The sequence below is a fragment of the Stegastes partitus genome, unplaced genomic scaffold (assembly GCF_000690725.1).
Source record: "Stegastes partitus isolate 25-593 unplaced genomic scaffold, Stegastes_partitus-1.0.2 Scaffold1218, whole genome shotgun sequence".
In the NCBI taxonomy this organism is placed as follows: Eukaryota; Metazoa; Chordata; class Actinopteri; family Pomacentridae; genus Stegastes; species Stegastes partitus.
In genome coordinates, this window is record NW_007578949.1 from 57190 (window position 1) to 71685 (window position 14496).

At 41.1% G+C, this 14496-nt stretch overlaps 1 protein-coding gene across 1 annotated transcript in view; it reads right to left on the reverse strand.

Annotated features, from left to right (window-relative positions):
• LOC103368898 (metabotropic glutamate receptor 7-like) overlaps nt 1-14496 on the reverse strand; it is a gene marked incomplete at its 3' end in the record, with an annotated part of 228378 nt that overhangs the window by 54739 nt on the left and 159143 nt on the right. Inside the window, exon 7 of the mRNA XM_008297428.1 lies at nt 6558-6697. Within this exon, the coding sequence (XP_008295650.1) occupies nt 6558-6697 (140 nt within the window). The remainder of the gene's footprint in view (nt 1-6557; nt 6698-14496) is intronic.

The window sequence follows — 14496 nt, forward strand, 5'->3', positions numbered from 1 at the left end:
TCTCATTTTGGTGCTTTTTGATAAATTGTAAACATTTTCAGATAATTTTCTGTCTCATTTTGGTAGTTTTTGTCCTATTTTGGTGCTTTTTGTTAATATTTTTGATCATTTTGACCTCATTTTCGAATTTTTCTTTTCATTTTGGTAGTTTTTATCTCATTTGTCTCATTTTTCATTTGGTAGTTTTTTTCTCAACACGTGTTTTGTGTCTCATGTTTGTCTAATTTTAGTCTCTTTTGGACATTTTCTGTTTCATTTTATTATTTTTTTCTGTGATTTTCTTTCTCATTTACATCTTTATGCCTCCTTTTTGTCTCATTTGGTCATTTTTTTTGCCTAATTTTTTAATTTGATTTTGATGATTTTTGTCTAATTTCAGTCTGATTCTGTCTTATTTTGGTGATGTGTTAAATTTTGGTCACTGTCACCTCATTTTGTTTTGGTCATTTTCTGTATATTTTTGGCTAATTTTGGTCATTTTGTGTCATTTTTGCGTTTTTTTTTCCTGTTTTGATGCTTTTTATCTCATTGTCAGTATTTTTTGTTCTAATTTTGTAATTTTTTTTAGTCACATTTTGGCAGCTTTTGTTCAATTTCGTTGCTTTTTGTAAAAGTTTTGGTAACTTTGACCTCATTTTCTCATTTGGTCATTTTTTTACGCTTCATTTTTGTCTAATTTCGATGCATTCTGTCTTATTTTGGTGATATTATGTTAAATTTCGGTCATTTCTGCCTCGTTTTGGTCATTTGCGGTCTTGTCTTTGGTCTCATTTTGGTGAAATGTTAAATTTTGGTCATTATCGTCTCACTTTTGTCTGTTTCGGTCATTTGCTGTCATGTTTTCTGTCATTTTGGTCATTCAATGTGTATTTTTGTCTCATTCTGGTCAGTTTCTGCATCACTTTTGTTCATTTCTTTTCTCATTTTCATGCTTTTAGTCTCATTTTAGTCTTTTCCACCTCATTTTCTGTGTTTATTTGATCTTAATTTAGTAATTTTGTGCCTCGTTTTGGTTGTTTTTGCCTCGTTTTGTCAGTTTCAGACGTCTTTCATGTTGCTAAGTCGGCTCCAGGACCAACGACGGCGCTTCAGAAAGCTCCTGATGCTAATGCTAACGGAGCGGTTCAGAGTTTGGACATGAAAACTACATTTGCTGTGTCACTGCGGAGCCCGGGCCCGCTCCATTAACCTCACCACAGACCAGAACAACACCTGTAACCACGGTAACCCGGCACCACCCCGGCCCCACACAGCAGCAGCAGCGTATTGACGGGTGAAGTGAGTCCACGTTTCGGTGCCGCTGAGCTGAATGTGGCTCTAACTGGGCCACGGAAACACAGACGCGTGCGAGCGCGCTAAATGAGATTTGTCCCGAGAAGTTTTCTGCTGCGGCGCCAACACCGCGGCCCTGAGTGGATTCGGGCCGAGAGAGTCGTCCCGCTGCAGATTATGGCCACATAAACCCTGACGGAGGCCCATCGGACCGAGACGCAGCCTGATTGACCCATTAAGCTCCAGCAAAGCCTCGCGCCGGCAGGAAACCCGAGCCGGAGCAGAATGAAGTCCGCTCTCGTACATCGCTAACAAGCAGCGGCGACGCCTCTGAAAATCCTGCCTCCGGTTCGGCTGAATGATGAAGTCAGAGACCAGGACGGATCGCACACGTCAGCAGAACCCGTTTCCTGTTCTGGGTCTCTGCTGTTGTTGTTGTTGTGCGTCTCTTTGTGTCCATTATGTGTCTGTCTGTTGTCATCCAGCTACATTTTGGTAATATTTTGTGTCTCTTTGTTGTATTGTTGTGTCATTGTGGTCATTTTGTGTCTCCTTGGGGTCATTGTTTGTGTGTTTGTGGTGATTCTGCATCTTTTAGTTGGATTTCTGTGTCTCTTTCTGGTCATTTTGCACGTCACTGATAGCATTTTGCATCTTTTGTGGTCATTCAGCACTATTTTGTTGGTATTTTGTGTATTTTTGTGTCTGTTTATGGTCATGTTATGTGTCATTGTGGCCATTTTGTGTGTCATTGTGGGCAATTTGCATCTTTTTGTGATCATTTTGTGTCTCCTTGGAGTCACTGTTTGTCTGTTTGTGGTCACTCTGCATTATTTTGTTTGTATTTTTGCGTCTTTGTGGTCATTTTGCTTCTGTTTACGGTCATTTAGCATCATTTTGTTGTTATTTTGTGTCTCTTTGTTGTATTTTGTTTCTCCTTGGGGTCATTTTGTGTCTCTGTTGTCGTTGTGCGTTTCTTTGTGGCCACTTTATGTCACATTGTGGTCATTTTGAGTGTCTTTGTGGCTGTTTTTTTGTTATTTTGGGTCTTCCTTGTGTCTCTTTGTGATCATTTTGCATCTTTTTGTGTTTCCCTGCAGTCATTTTGCGTCTCTGTTGTCGTTGTGTCTGTCTTTGTGGCGTTGCGTTACCTCCAGCAGGGTTTTTTTTCCTTTTCTCTGCCTCCAGCAGCGGTTCATGTGGAGGTTACTTCTCTTCTACTTCCTCTCCTGCACCTCGATGTCAAAGTGAACATCGGCCGACTTGCATTTCGTCCGAGCGCCGGCGTCCACGTACGGTCTCGGTAATCGCTCCCCTCCGACAGCGACGCGACACGAAACGCGCACAAAGGAAACACGAGGACGGCGGCACAGAGGCAATAATGGGAGGCCTAATAGCAACAGCTCCGCCACATCTGGCACACCGGAGGCTATCGAGGTGAATAATTTAGTGTTGTGAAGAAGCACAGACATGGCCTTGAATGCAGAAGCAGCGCTACACACTGCTGTACCTGCCGCACAACATCACGAGTCGCAGCCACAGATTTACAGTTTCCCTGCAAGAAAACGCGAGAGGCTTCGGTTCTCTACACCCCAGGAAACATCACCGGGGCGTCCATGTTTGTCTTCCTGTGTTTAAAATGCTCAGGTTGTCTTGGTTTCGCTTTTTGGTGACTTTTCTTTGGTAGTTTGGGGCCAATACTTGTGATTCTTTGTGGTTATTTTGTGTGTCTTTGTGGTCGGTTTTCATCTCTTTGTGGTGGTTTTACGTCTCTGTTGTTGTTTATCATCTGTGTGGTCACTTTGTGTCTTTTTGTTGCAATTTTGAGTCACTTTGTAGCAATTTTGTGTCTCTTTTTGGTAATTTTGTGTCTCTTTGTGGCTATTTAATGCCTCTACTGTCATTTTGTATTTTTTTCTTGTCTTTTTGTATCATGTTGTTGTCATTTTGTATCTTATTATTGTCTTTTTGTATCTCCATGTAGCCGTTTTGCAACTTTTTACAGTCGTTTTGTGTCTCAGTTGTCGTTTTGTGTCTCTTTGAGTCCAATTTTGTCTCTTTTTGTTATTTTAAATAGCCTTTTTGTCATTTTGTGTCCCTCTGTTTACATTTTTTGTCTCTTTGTGGTTGTTTTGTGACTTTTTATAGTCCGTTTTTATGTCTTTGTGGTCATTTTGTGTTTCTGTTTTCATTATGTGTCTCTTTGTGGTCCTTCTTTTCTTTCTTTGTGGCATTTTCTGCCGATTTCTTGTCATTTTGTGTCGCTTTGTGGCCGTTTTGCTTCATTTTGTGGTTGTTTTTAATATTTATGTTGCTGTTTATTGTCTCCTTTTGGTTATTTTGTTTCTCTTTGTAGTCATTTTTTGTCTGTTTGTGGGTATTTAATGCCCGTTTCCTGTCATTTTGCTCCTCTTTGTCCACATTTTGTGTCTTTTTGTGTATCTCGTAATCGTTTTGCTTTCCTTTTCTAGTCATTGTCTAACTCCGTCCACGGTTTTCAGTCTCTTTCGGGTTTGTTTTTGCCACCTAATAAAAGCAGACGCTCTGTGGAGTCGAGCCTCCACCACACCGCCATCAGCAGCTGTAAACCTCCACAGTCAGGACAAACAACTTCAGCACACACACTGGAGTTTAATACTGTCACAGCTCCGATGCTTTATCTCAGATGGATCTCACACTAGCACACAAACAGACTCACACTGCTATCACAGCAAAACCCCGTCCGATCCTCCAGTGGGCTCCAGCAGCACTGATACCAGAGAAAAGTAATTCCCAGGAGAAACTTTCTGGAAACCGTGAGCTGTTCCTGCAGAAACATAATTCAACACCAGAGTCTGAATGTCTGCCAGCGTCAGAGAAGAAGAAGAGACGACCACCAGCGTTTTAAAACTACAGCTCGTATACCCAGGGATTCACTCCATTTGTGTGTCTTTGTGGACATTTTGTGGTCATTTCATGCTCATTTTGTGTCTTTTTGTAGTTAGTTTTCATTTATTTTTTACATTTTGCATCATTTTGTTGACATTTTGTGTCTCTTTCTTAGCAATTTGCATGTATTATCTGTCATTTTGAATCTTTTTGTGGTCCCTTTACGTTCCGGTCATTGTTTTGTGTGTCCTTGGGGTAATTTTGCATCATGTTGTTGACAATTTGTGTCTCTTTGTGAGCATTTTGCACCTATTTGTTGTCAAATGGCCTCTCTTTATGGTCATTTTTCATGTCTTTGTTGTCATTTTGTGTTTCCTTGTGCTCAATTTGCATCATTTTGTTGACATTTTGTGACTCTTTGTTGTCACTTTGCGTCTTTTTGTTGTTATTTTGCATCTATTTGTTGTAAACTGCCTCTCTCTGCGGCCATTTTCATGTCTTTGTTGTCATTTTGTGTCTCTTTGTGGTTGTTTTACTTTTTTTTCCTCGTCAGCGTCTACTTTATCTACATCAATCAGTTTCTGTGTGGTTTGTGTTTGCACCACGTCAGACCACAACAACTTTCTGGAGCTGTTCCTGTAGAAACCGAACCGGATGATAAGACGGCCACGCTCTCTGATAGCTGGGTCCGTGAGCCACACAGGAACTGGCCTTTCACACACTGGACGGATAATGACTGCAGCCAGTGTAAATGACTGTAAGCTCGGCTCCATTCCTTCACATTTGCTGCAGCACCCCTCCTGCTTTACTGAGGTCCATCTGGCCGGATCACACCGCCTAATAAATTTGTAAACCTCTCACACCATCAGATAATCTTCTGTGCTATCAGTCCTGACCGAGCCTCCAATTAGCTTCAGCGGGGAAGAGCCAAATCTGGTGTAAACTGGCCCGCTAATCCTCCAGCGAGTCCCAGCCTGAGTCAGACAGAAACACATCAGCAGCCGGGCGGCGGGGCGGCAGGGCTTATTAATACAGTCAGATGCAAATTCTCCAAACCTCGCCCAGAAAAGAACAAGCGAAGGGGATGTTTGCAGTGTTATTCTGCAAGGCTGCAGTTATCAGAACACGAGATCGGATGTAATTAATGACTGCAGGATGGATCGCTGCAGTCGCCGCGCTGACACCTGCATGCATATTCATGCAGACGGTAACTGTGCATCTGATTTCAACACATCTGACGCTGTTTTTCATTCCGCGCTCACCCAAAAATAGGCCGAGCTCCTCCATCCGCGGCCGGATCAACCTGTGAACGGGCCCCCCGGGCGACGTACGGGCCCAACATACAACCGCCAGTAATCCCACCTCGCCTTGATCGTCCAGGATGCCTCGACTCAAGCTGCAGCGAGCCAAAGAAAATCTTGGATCCTGAAGTAATTGGATGGATTTTCCCCCCAAAGAAAGTCCTGAAGTGACATTTACTTTACATTCAACGGTGAGAACGCTTCGCTTTTAGCAAAACTTGTTGCTCTTTCGGTTCAGTTTACAGGAACGTGCAGGATTTGTCCTTCATCTGTGAGACGCAGGTGCAGCACGAACGCCACATGAACAAAACCGAACTGGTCACAGAGAAAAATAAAAGTCTGTATGGTGCTTGTAGATGAACTAAACGTCTGCAAAGAGACAATAAACTACTACAAAGGATACAAAACAACTATAAAGATGCACAAAATGACCACAAGAAGACACGCAAACACCATAAAGAGATGCAAAACAACCACAAAGAGACTAAAAACTACCACAGAGCGATGCATAGTGACGACAAAGAGACACAAATCGACCACAAACAATCCCAAAATGACCACCAAGAGACACAAAAGCACCCCAAATAGATTCAAAATGACCACGTTATTATAAAAAAAATAGCCCAAACAATGACAAAAAGACATAAAAATCAACCACAGAAAGAATGAAAGATGAACTAAATGTCGACTACTTCCCCTACCGTCTAATTATCCTGAATGAATTCTGGTTATTTTGCACTGAAACGATAAGAGCAGCTGCACATATTCGTATGAGTTCTGAACCCAGAACTACATCAGCTGGTGATTCGAGCAAAAAAAAAAAAAACTATTGCAGAGCATGACATGGACAAGCTGGTTAGTTAGGAGTCGACTCCAGACTAACTTTGCTGCTTCGTTGTCGTCCTGCGTTTGGATTTGTGCCTCAGAAACATTGAGAAAAGCACAATTAAGAATAATCTCGGCACCATCGCAGTCCAAAAAAAACAACCAGCACTCGTCACACCACAAACCTTCACAACTGAAACACAAGCCGTCACGTTTCGCCTTCGATGCAACCACATTTTCAGCGCTGTTCAAACTGCAGATTAACTATATTTTGACTTATTGAAGACTCACGTTGAGCTGCAGCGTCTCCGTCCACTGTCCAATCACGCGGTATCCCGGCCCGGTGGCGTTGTTCCACTGGTACTGAAACAGATCGTAGCGTCCGGGAGCGTCGCCGTTGCGGTTGAACGTCACTGAAGTACCGGCGCTTCCTGTGGAGGAGGACACATATTGGATCAATAGATACATTAATGAATCCATACTTGTGAAGGACTATATGTTCATTTGTTAAACAGGAAATAGAAAAACACCATCTGGAGCAGGTTTACATCCAAATGTAGCCCACCTTTAACTGAGCTGCTGGAAAACCGTTAGACGAAAACGTCAACAGATGCTTGCGTCCCAACACAGCTAAAGTTATAGAAAGACGTCTAACACTGCTGAATTTAAAGGATAATGGCTAACACTGACGCTAAAGTCTTGAAAAGATGGCTAACTAAAAGTTAAAGTCATAGAAAGACATCTAACCCCAGGATAAAGTTATAGAAAGATGGCTAACTATACAGCTAAGTCAAAGAAAGACGGCTAAAGTTGTAGAAGGGTTGGCTAACACTGCTATTGCAAGTCATTAAAAGATTGCTAACTAAACACCTAGAGTCAATAAAAGAGCTAACTACAAGCTAAAGTCACACAAAAACAGCTAAAGTCATGGAGAGCGCTAACTACACGCCAAAATCATAGGGAGAGAGCTAACTATGGAAGTAATAGAGGTAGCTAACTCCACTGCTAAAGTCATAAAAAGATGGCTAACACTGCGAAGGTCACAGAATGACAGCTAACTATGCAGCTAAAGTCATTTAAAGATCGCTAACGACACAGCTGGAGTCAATTAAAGAGCTAACGAGACAGCTATTTACACAATTAACATCACAGAAAGAGCTAAATACAAGCTAAAAGCATAGAGAGAGCGCTAACTACGTAATGAAACTAATAGAGGCAGCTAACTACACAGCTAAAGTCATAAAAAGATGGCTACCTGAAAGTTAAATTCATGTTATTATATTAAAGTCATGTTAATGTGTGTATTTTATTTCTCCTTGTGCCAATTTTGTGTTTGTAAAGGATATTTGATTAAATAAGTTACATGTAAAAAGTCAAACTAAGAGAAAATTAGCTGCTTCGATAACCACAGCTAGCATTAGCTAAAAGTGAAGCCACATTTAGTTACTGATTCTGATCTTTTAATTAAAAATATCAGTTTTAATGACATTTCGGCTCTTCAGTTTGTTATTCTACATATTTAAATAAAGGAATTACTGGTTGTTATTACTGGTTGTTATTACTGGTTGTCGTACGACGTCAGCTGTCTGTTTTGCGGCTACAGTCGTGCGTCGTAATATTTCCTGTCTGCTAAAACAGACGTTAGCGAGCCGGACGCAGGTTAACTCATCGTGTCCAGACATGCTGTTGGTGCTTCACAGCCGGTGGACGGCAGACAGACGTGACAGCCAGCCTGATTCTGACAGCTTCTCTGAGAGGATTGTCGAGGACGGCTTGTCTCCCTGACTCTTATTTATTTCTCTATTTGTTTGTGCTCCGCGGCGCCGTGGAGACCCCCTCAAACACTGTTTTTTTTCTATTTTATTTACTCTGCAGCAGGCCACGACTCTCTTTCAAGTCTCTATTTAATTTAGAGCGAAGAGGAAAAACAAAGGAGGAGCAGAGGAAGGGTCTGGCTGACGGAGGGACGGGAAGGAGAGTGGTTTTAGTACGAAATGCAGAATTCGCAGATATCCTCAGGTCAGAAACGACTGTTTTGGCAGGAAGCTCTGCTGATTATTGCAGCGTCTTTATTCATTTTTTAATTTATTTATTTTTTCCTCTCAGCACCTCTGGAGTTTAAAAACTTGCTCAGTAGCTGCAAACACGAGCTGCTTTTTGTCTTTAAAATATTCTGCCGCGTGTTTTATTCATCACCGCTCTGTTTGCATGATTTGTGCTGAGACACAAAGCCGGAGTGCATCTTCTTTTTGATTTGCGGGTGTGTGCGTGAAGCGTTGTTCGTATAGATTATGGAAAGCATGCGTGCATGTATAAGCGTGTCCGTGGCTCTGCAGCGGCGTGATCGGTGGGATTAATGGCGGCAATATGACATAAAACCACAACAAATTCTGTCTGTGTGCCGAGTTCATCCCCGTCTGCTCCTTATTCCGGAAGGTAAATGTCAAACACGTCTGTTTTCGACGCTGCGTTTTGTTTTTTTATCGATACTTTAGCGAAACGTTCAGGCGTCGCTGTGATATTTGGACGTTTCCTCACAGAGCTGCGTTGTTTCGTGAGCACAAAGTGAAACCGAAAGTGAAATGCAAACAGCACAGAATTCTGCATTCTGCTCAAAGCAAACTGTTCTAACATGTAATATCTGAGTCTAACTATCTAGAATTACAACTACAGATCTCAACAATGTCCGATTTTAACTGTGACTTCACTGTAAAGTGAATTCTGTGAAAACCTGGCAGCAAGTTCGCCAGAAAAATGTTCAAAACACGAGAAGAAATTCAGTCATCCCTGTCTGCTCCTTATTCAGGAAGGTAAATGTCAAACACGTCCTTTTTTTCATCGCTGCATTTTGTTTTTATCGACACGCTCATTGTGCCAGTTTAGCAAAACGATTTAGAGAAGATTTACTTTGACATTTCAACGTTTCCTCACAGAGCTGCTTTGTTTCCATTCATGAAAATGTGCATAGAATACACAAAAAAACACTGAGTTCTGCATAAGGCAGGCTGTTCTAACATATAAATCTGGGTTTGACTACATCTACAGATATCAGGGTCAGAGTTTAACTGTAGCTTCACTGTAAATAAAAATTTGCAAAAATCTGGCAGCAAGTACACAGCAAAAGTTACAGAAAGACAGTTAATTACACTCCTAAAGTCATATCAAGACAGCAAACTACATAAGCTTAAGTCATTTAAAGGATGGCTAACAATGCTAAAGTTGTGAAAAAAAAACAGCTAACTACAAGCTAAAGTTTTAAAAAGGATGGCTAACAATGCTGAAGTTACAAAAAAAGCTAAATACAAGCTAAAGTCATTTAAAGGATGCTAGCAATGCTAAAGTCATGTAAAAGACAGCTAACTACAAGCTAAGGTCTTAAAAAGAATGGCTGACAATGCTAAAGTGATACAAAAGACAGCTAAGTACAAGCTCAAGTCATAAAAAGACAGCTAACTACACACTTAAAGACAATGAACGCTAATTGCTCTGCTAAAGTCACAAAAAGGATGGCTAACAATGCTAAACTCATAAAATGACAGCTAACAACACTGCTAAAGTCATAAAAAAGGATTGCTAACAATGCTAAAGTCATGTAAAAGACAGCTAACTACAAGCTAAGGTCTTAAAAAGAATGGCTGACAATGCTAAAGTCATACAAAAGATAGCTAAGTACAAGCTCAAGTCATAAAAAGACAGCTAACTACACAATTAAAGAAAGACAATGAACGCTAATTGCTCTGCTAAAGTCATAAAAAAGGATGGCTAACAATGCTAAACTCATAAAATGACAGCTAACAACACAGCTAAAGTCATAAAAAAGGATTGCTAACAATGCTGAAATCATAAAAAGACAACAAACTACACAGTTAAAGTCATAAAAATAACGTTTAACAATGCTAAAGTCATAAAATGACAGCTAATTACAAGCCAAAGACATAGGAAGACAGCTAATTACACAGCTAAAGTCATAAAAAGGGTGGCAAACAAAGCTAAAGTCATAAAAAGAAATACTAACTATACCAAAGTCATAAAAAAAAAAAGGCCGCTAATTATACAGCTCAAGTCATAAGAACGATTGCTAACAATGCAAAAGTCACAAAATAGAAAGCTAACTACAAGCTAAAGTCATAGAAATTATGGCTAACATGGAAGTCAGTGGAATGCAGGAATGTTATAAACACTAGAACACATTTTGTCTTTGTTCATCCCCGTCTGCTCCTGATCCAGGAAGCTAAATGTCAAACGCGTCTGTTTTCATCGCGGCGTTTTGTTTTAATCGACACGCTCGCTTTCCCACTTTAGCAAAACATTAAAGATTTACTGTGACATTTGAACGTTTCCTCGCAGATGTTCCCACTCGGCCTTCTTTTTTCTGGTGCACAGAGTGAAACCGAGTGGCTGGAACCCCAGAGAACACCTGCTGAGCCACAGCTGCCTCGTGCAGGCCCCGCAGCAGACACGCCGATTAGCCGGAGATGCTGCCGGATTAGATAAGATAGCGCTTCATTGTGCGTTCACGTGGAAATTCGTCCTGCACCTCACGCTCCGACAATCACCAGAATGATACCGGAGCATGAAAGGACCTCTGCAGAATGGTGTGTCTGGGTGACGGCGGTGGGGGGTCCGTCACCTTTTTACACTTCTCTGTTGATTCGAGGCTCTTAGGGAGTAAATAAAGCGAAGATTCCTGCCTCTTGTTTGGCGGCGCTGCTCTGCGGGAGCAAACCTCTTATCGGCTCCTTTCAGCCGTCCTGCTGCCATTATTCCCAGTGCATCAAAACGGCAACAAATAGCAGCGGCTGGATGGAACTCCGGTTCTGTAAGAACGCAGGAAACAGAACAACTTGAAATGGTGCTGCTGCATGAACGGCTTCCTCAAACAGAAGGAGCTCATCGGCGTAGAGTTTGTGGAGACGAGCTGCTCGCTGCCACGCTGGATTTCCAAAGCTGGTTTCTTCTACTCGATGATGACAGGATGGATTTTTATTTGTTAATTTAAGTTGCAAACATGAGTTTTGTTGCCATATCAATGCTAGTAATTGCATCAACTCAATATTGTTTGTAATATAAACTCATATTTCTTCATTAGTTGACCTAAATTAAGTTTTTGAAGTTTTTTTAATTATTTTTTTCACACTATAAACTTTACACATACACTTTAAAACCCATTTTAATTGTAGTTAATGTACAAATTTTCCCCGTTTCGTTAAATTAGAGGGGAAAAAGTACTAAAAAAGTATTAATTTACATTAGTGTTCTTGTAATTATTGGCAAACAAATAAATAAAAATATACAAAAAAATAAAAAATAAAAAATCAGGCCAAAAAAAAGAAGAAACAATAATAATAATAATCATGAATCTATATTTTTGCAAATAGTAATTTGTTCTCATACAACATTCAGCACTAAAACTACACTATTATTAATGTAGTTACATGTTTATTATGTAGTATATTTAACCTAAATACTACTGTTTAAATCAGCAATTAAAAAATATATATTAAGTAATAAAAGATAGGAATTTAAAAAAAAATATATAAACAGTTATTTAACAGATTGTTTTTACTTTTTTCTTTTAGTGTGATAAAATGTATATTTAAATCAGCTAACAAATAGATTGTTTAAAAGATATGAAATCAATTTTTTACATTACTGGTGTTTTTTTTGTTTGTTTGTTTTTTTTTGTTTTTTTTTGTTTTTACAAATTTTCCATTTTTGATTAAATTAGGGGGAAAAGTACAGTGTTTGATAAAATTACAATATTTACTGTATTTAAATCAGCTAAAAATGTCGTCACTGTTTTAGTGATATTAACTGTTATTTTCACATTTTTACAGTTATTCAATCTCTTAAATAATAATTAAAAAATATCTTGAACTCGTATCACGACTGAATTAAAGTCTGGGTCTCAGATTTCTGTGATGAGCTGGTGAACATGACGCCGTTATTCCTGATGTTCGGCCCTGAAATGTTCTTCTCAACTAATTTAATTATCTGTGTCGATATTCAACACCGTTCCACATCCTGTATGCGTGTCGTGGATCCGCTCAGTGCACTCTGAGGAACACTTTGTTCCTGCTGATTGCTTTTTTTTTTTTTTTTTTAAAGAAAAAAGAAATCCACCTTTATGAAGAGTTTCTCTCAGAGGTGAAGCAGCGGCGCTAAATCCATCCAGTCCTCTGATGTGAAGCACATCTAATATGCAAATCTGATCACTTATCCCCGACTGGAGATTGAAAGCAATTATCCTGCGAGAAGTGGACGACTTATCCCAGATCGCGGGTCGCTCGGCGCCGATCTGGAAGCCCGGCCTCACGTCGCTTCTTTTGGGGTTTTACTGGGAAAGTGCTGCACTTAAGGAGAGTTGCTGGACGGCCAAGAAAAACAAAGCGGCTTCATCGGCTCTCCTCTGGTCTTATTTGGAAAGAAAGTGGCATTTATAGTAAAAGAACGACTTCAAACGATGTTTTTATGTCTTACTTTAGGAACACAGATCCAGACTCGATAATCCGACACTAAATGTACTTTTATGTCGGATTGTCAAGACGGCGGTGGACATACGAGGAGGGCTTGATGCCTGAAGGCTCATTAGTTGTTAATACTTATTGTTTATAGTTGTTATATTAACTAGTGTGTTGTTAGAACGCTGCGCATCGCTGGATTTCACGTCTAGTTGACCAGTGCGATTGTGCCCGGACCGTCGGTTGACATCAAAGTGGTCCTAAGTCCGATACGTATCTGATCTTTTAGCATACAAGACTTCGGTCTGAACGGCCAGATCGCACTCATCCGACCGACACGTCATTGATACACAACAAGCTAGAGCTGGTCCCAACAGCACTTTATGCTCTCTGGATATTTGGACCCAATTGATGTTGGGGGACACTTCCATCCCGGGGCAGCGCTCTGACGGGGTGGAAGTGTCCAGAACACACAGGCAGTACTTGGCTGCTGATGCTAGTTTAGTCAGCGCTCACACTTCTGTTTCCACCATCGGCGGCGGCGGGAGGACGGGGCTTAGAATAACCACGGCGATTATGTTGTAAATGTGACCCTTAAAATCGCAAGATACGCTCCACCGTTACCATCAGTGTTTACTCCCACAAACAGATCACACACAAGTTCATCGGAAACGAGAACGAGCTCGCAAAAAAAGAATCGGATTTCACAAAAAAAATCCGATTGTCAGATTATACGCCGTTATCCTGATTGGTGACATCTGAGTCGGGATCCAAGGCTGTCGGTATGTTGAAGCTGTTCTTAATGGGTTCCGTAAGGTTTTCAGATTGTTAAGCGTCGGATTATCAAGTCACGACTGTACGTGTTTTACAGCTTGTAGTGGAAGAACCTCGAGGAACCGCTTGGGTCCGGTTTGGCTCCATCTTGAACTCTTAATCATCATGAGCTCCAACCTTCAAACCCATCGCTGGTTCTGGTAAAACTTCTGAAACAAACAAAGTCCTGCTGGGTTTGTTTCCCGACCCGCAGACCTTATCTCAGAACCTCGCTCCTTATGAAACATTCAACAGGTGGCGGCTTGGCGTCGCCGCCGTGGGCCCACTCCTCTCTTTGTCTCAGTAATTATTGAGGCCGAGCTGAGCGAGCGAGCGAGCGGCTCGACTGCCACTTCGGCTCTAAATCAGCACATTGCAGCTTTGCTAATTACCTGATAAAAGAGGCTCCGCGGGGCAGGTTCCCGCCGAAGCAGTAGAACCATGAGAGCGTGCAGATTGATATTAGGAATTCCACAGGTCGCTCCGCCAAGAGCTCATCAGCAAAATTAAACGATATAATATTTATACAGACGGCCAGCGCAGGGAGACGGCTCCACATTCAGGTTGTGGGTCCAACAGGTAGGACCTCGCCGCTGGGTTTGTGTGTCTGTTTGTGTCTCGCTGTGGTTGTTTTTAGGCTCCTCGTGGTCGTTTTTTGTGTTTAGTTTTTAGTTGTGTTTTTGGCTCTGCGGCTATGTTGCGTCCCTCTGTGGTCGTTTAGTGTCTCTTTGTGATCACTTTGTGTCTTCTTATGTCTCTTTGTGGATGTCTTCTATGTATTTGTGGTCATTTTGTGTCTGTTTGTGCTCATTTTTTTTGTCTTTTTGGTTGCTTTTTGTGTCTCTACGGCTGTTTTATGACCCTATGTGATTATTTTGCATCCTTTTGTGTCTCATTGTGGTTGTTTTTAGTCTCTTCGTTGTCATTTTGTGTTTTATTTGGAGTTGTTTTTTTTG